The following is a 2,500-nucleotide window of genomic DNA, read 5'->3' as shown; positions in this document are numbered from 1 at the left end:
ACGGCCATAACATTAATATCTGTATCAATCTTCGAACGGAGGGAAAATAGGTGTAGAAGAGATGGAGAGTGGGAGAGTGAGAGGGCGATAGGGGGGGGGAGGGAGAGGCCCCGGGGCGGAGAGAGGGATACAGGGAGACAGGGAAAGAGAGGTTAGAGGGGGAGATGCATGCATAGATATTCTGAGAGAGAGAGAGAGAGAGAGAGAGAGAGAGAGAGAGAGAGAGAGAGGAGAGAGAGAGAGAGAGAGAGAGAGAGAGAGAGAGAGAGAGAGAGAGAAAGCTGGGAGAGAGAGAGAAAGAGAAAGAGAAAGAGAAAGAGAGAGAGAGAGAGAGAGAGAGAGAGAGAGAGAGAGAGAGAGAGAGAGAGAGAGAGAGAGAGAGAGAGAGAGAGAGAAAGAGAGAGAGAGAGAGAGAGAGAGAGAGAGAGAGAGAGAGAGAGAGAGAGAGAGAGAGAGAGAGAGAGAGAGGAGGGAAAGATAGATAGATAGATGGAGAGACAGAGAGAGAGAGGAAAAAGGCATGACACCCGTCCATCGCACTCACAAACACCACCACATCCCCTCCGCCCTTCGACCACTTAGCGCCCGACCCGCGACCACTTCACAGTTTAATAACGCAGACTTTCCGCGAATCCCTTAATCAATTAACATGCAAACTGTGGACGTAACACACCGTATCTATCGGGAGAGTAAAACGACACACAAAACAGCTGGAGGACAATAGCGCGGCTCCGACAATGGCCACTTTCACACGGCGTCGCGGCCCGCCATTGAGGGCGAATCCAGCCGTGTTTGCCGAAGTTGCGGCAGAGTGAAGCGGAGGGAGGGGGGGGGTCTGTTTAATGGTGAAGGGGTGGGAGGGGGGGGTGCGGCAGAGGGAGGTTGGGAAGGGAAGGAAGGGCTGCGGCAGGGTGGAGGAGGATGGGGAAGGGCTGCATGGGTAAAGGGGGAGGGGGAGGGGCTCCGGCAGGGGGAGAGACGCAGGGGGGGCAGGGCAAAGGTCGCGAAGGAGAAGGGGGGGACGCGGCGCGGTCAGGGAGGCCTGGGGGAGGGAGGAGGCTGCACCCGACAACGATACCTCAGAGTGATAATCATTGTGAATTATTTATCGCCCGGGAATCGCGACTCAAAGGATCTGTCGCGGTGAAAAAGGAGAGCGCCTTCGCTGCTTACGGGAGTCCGCGGGCGCCGCCGGGCCCCACACGACGCCTTTGTGCCGCCGAGGCCGCCACGCCCTCCGGCCGGCCTCCTGCACTGCGCGCCGCCCCGCCTCGCTGGCTCTTCGAAGGGCTTCTCGCCAACAATGGGGCGACAGAGTCTACAAAGGTTGATGTACCGACCGTGGACAGACGGTGTACATGTATGCAAAATACAAACGCACACATTTACAAGAATACGTACATATAGCGTAATCCAAAACATAATAAATGATGTCCAGTTCCATGTCCAGGACTCTTCGCTCCACCTCCCGCAGATCCCCGTCCAGAAGTCACGAAGGCCTGCCTGAGCGCCTCCTCCGAGCGGGGCCTCCCACTCGGCCGAACGGCGCGGCGGACGCGGGGGGAACGGCGCCAGCCCCACGCCCGGGATCGGCCCCTGCTGCGGACACTCGCGCGCGCACATTTAAATGTAAATTAAAGAATACTATTATGGTAAAACGCGCCGATGGAAGTTCAGATGAGAGGCGAAATGGCCCGGCCACCTCGCGCGCTCCGCCTTCCTGTTATGAGCCTTTTATTAATACTGTTTCGAGCTGGAATGTTGTTAAAATTTACTACATCATCCTCATATAGTTTGTTATATATACATACATACATATATAGATTCATTCATACACACACGTATATATATATATATATATATATATATATATATATATATATATATATATATATATATATATATATATATATATATATATATATATATATATATATATATATATATATATATATATATATGTGTGTGTGTGTGTGTGTGTGTGTGTGTGTGTGTGTGTGTGTGTGTGTGTGTATGTGTGTGTGTGTGTGTGTGTGTGTGTGTGTGTGTGTGTGTGTGTGTGTGTGTGTGTGTGTGTGTGTATATACATATACATATATACACATATACATGCATGTATATACGTACATATGTAAACTTTGCGTGTATATATCAACATATAATATTGCAGTTACTCTCGAAATCATTTAGTTCATGATTCAGTTCATAATTAACCCCATTTTCAAGCTGTCACATGACATAATAGGATCCACGAGTGCAGTTATGCAGTGGATATATTTCCCCTTCTTGACCCCGACGGGACTGAAAGCGCACGCAAAAATAACCTCAAAGACCAGGCATCAGAGAGAGTGAGAAACATTCACACTTAAGCGGAGGCATACATACAGTTTGCACTTGCAGCCACAAATGCCCTTGCATACACAAACACTCCTCGTACATGCATACAGACAATTTTTTTTCAGACAAACCGACGCAACTTTTCCACACATAAAGACACAAT

The 2,500-nt window shown here is 49.8% G+C and overlaps 1 protein-coding gene across 1 annotated transcript in view; it reads left to right on the top strand.

The window, feature by feature from the left end:
- Positions 1-1,507, top strand: part of LOC138865473 (RNA-binding protein 25-like) — a 13,537-nt gene extending 12,030 nt beyond the window's left edge. The window contains exons 3-4 of the mRNA XM_070136018.1: positions 179-406; positions 1,451-1,507. Of these exons, the coding sequence (XP_069992119.1) occupies positions 179-406; positions 1,451-1,507 (285 nt within the window). The remainder of the gene's footprint in view (positions 1-178; positions 407-1,450) is intronic.
- Positions 1,508-2,500: the final 993 nt, after the last annotated feature.

The sequence above is a fragment of the Penaeus vannamei genome, chromosome 21 (assembly GCF_042767895.1).
Source record: "Penaeus vannamei isolate JL-2024 chromosome 21, ASM4276789v1, whole genome shotgun sequence".
Lineage (NCBI taxonomy): Eukaryota > Metazoa > Arthropoda > Malacostraca > Decapoda > Penaeidae > Penaeus > Penaeus vannamei.
This window is presented reverse-complemented; position numbering and strand designations above follow the sequence as displayed.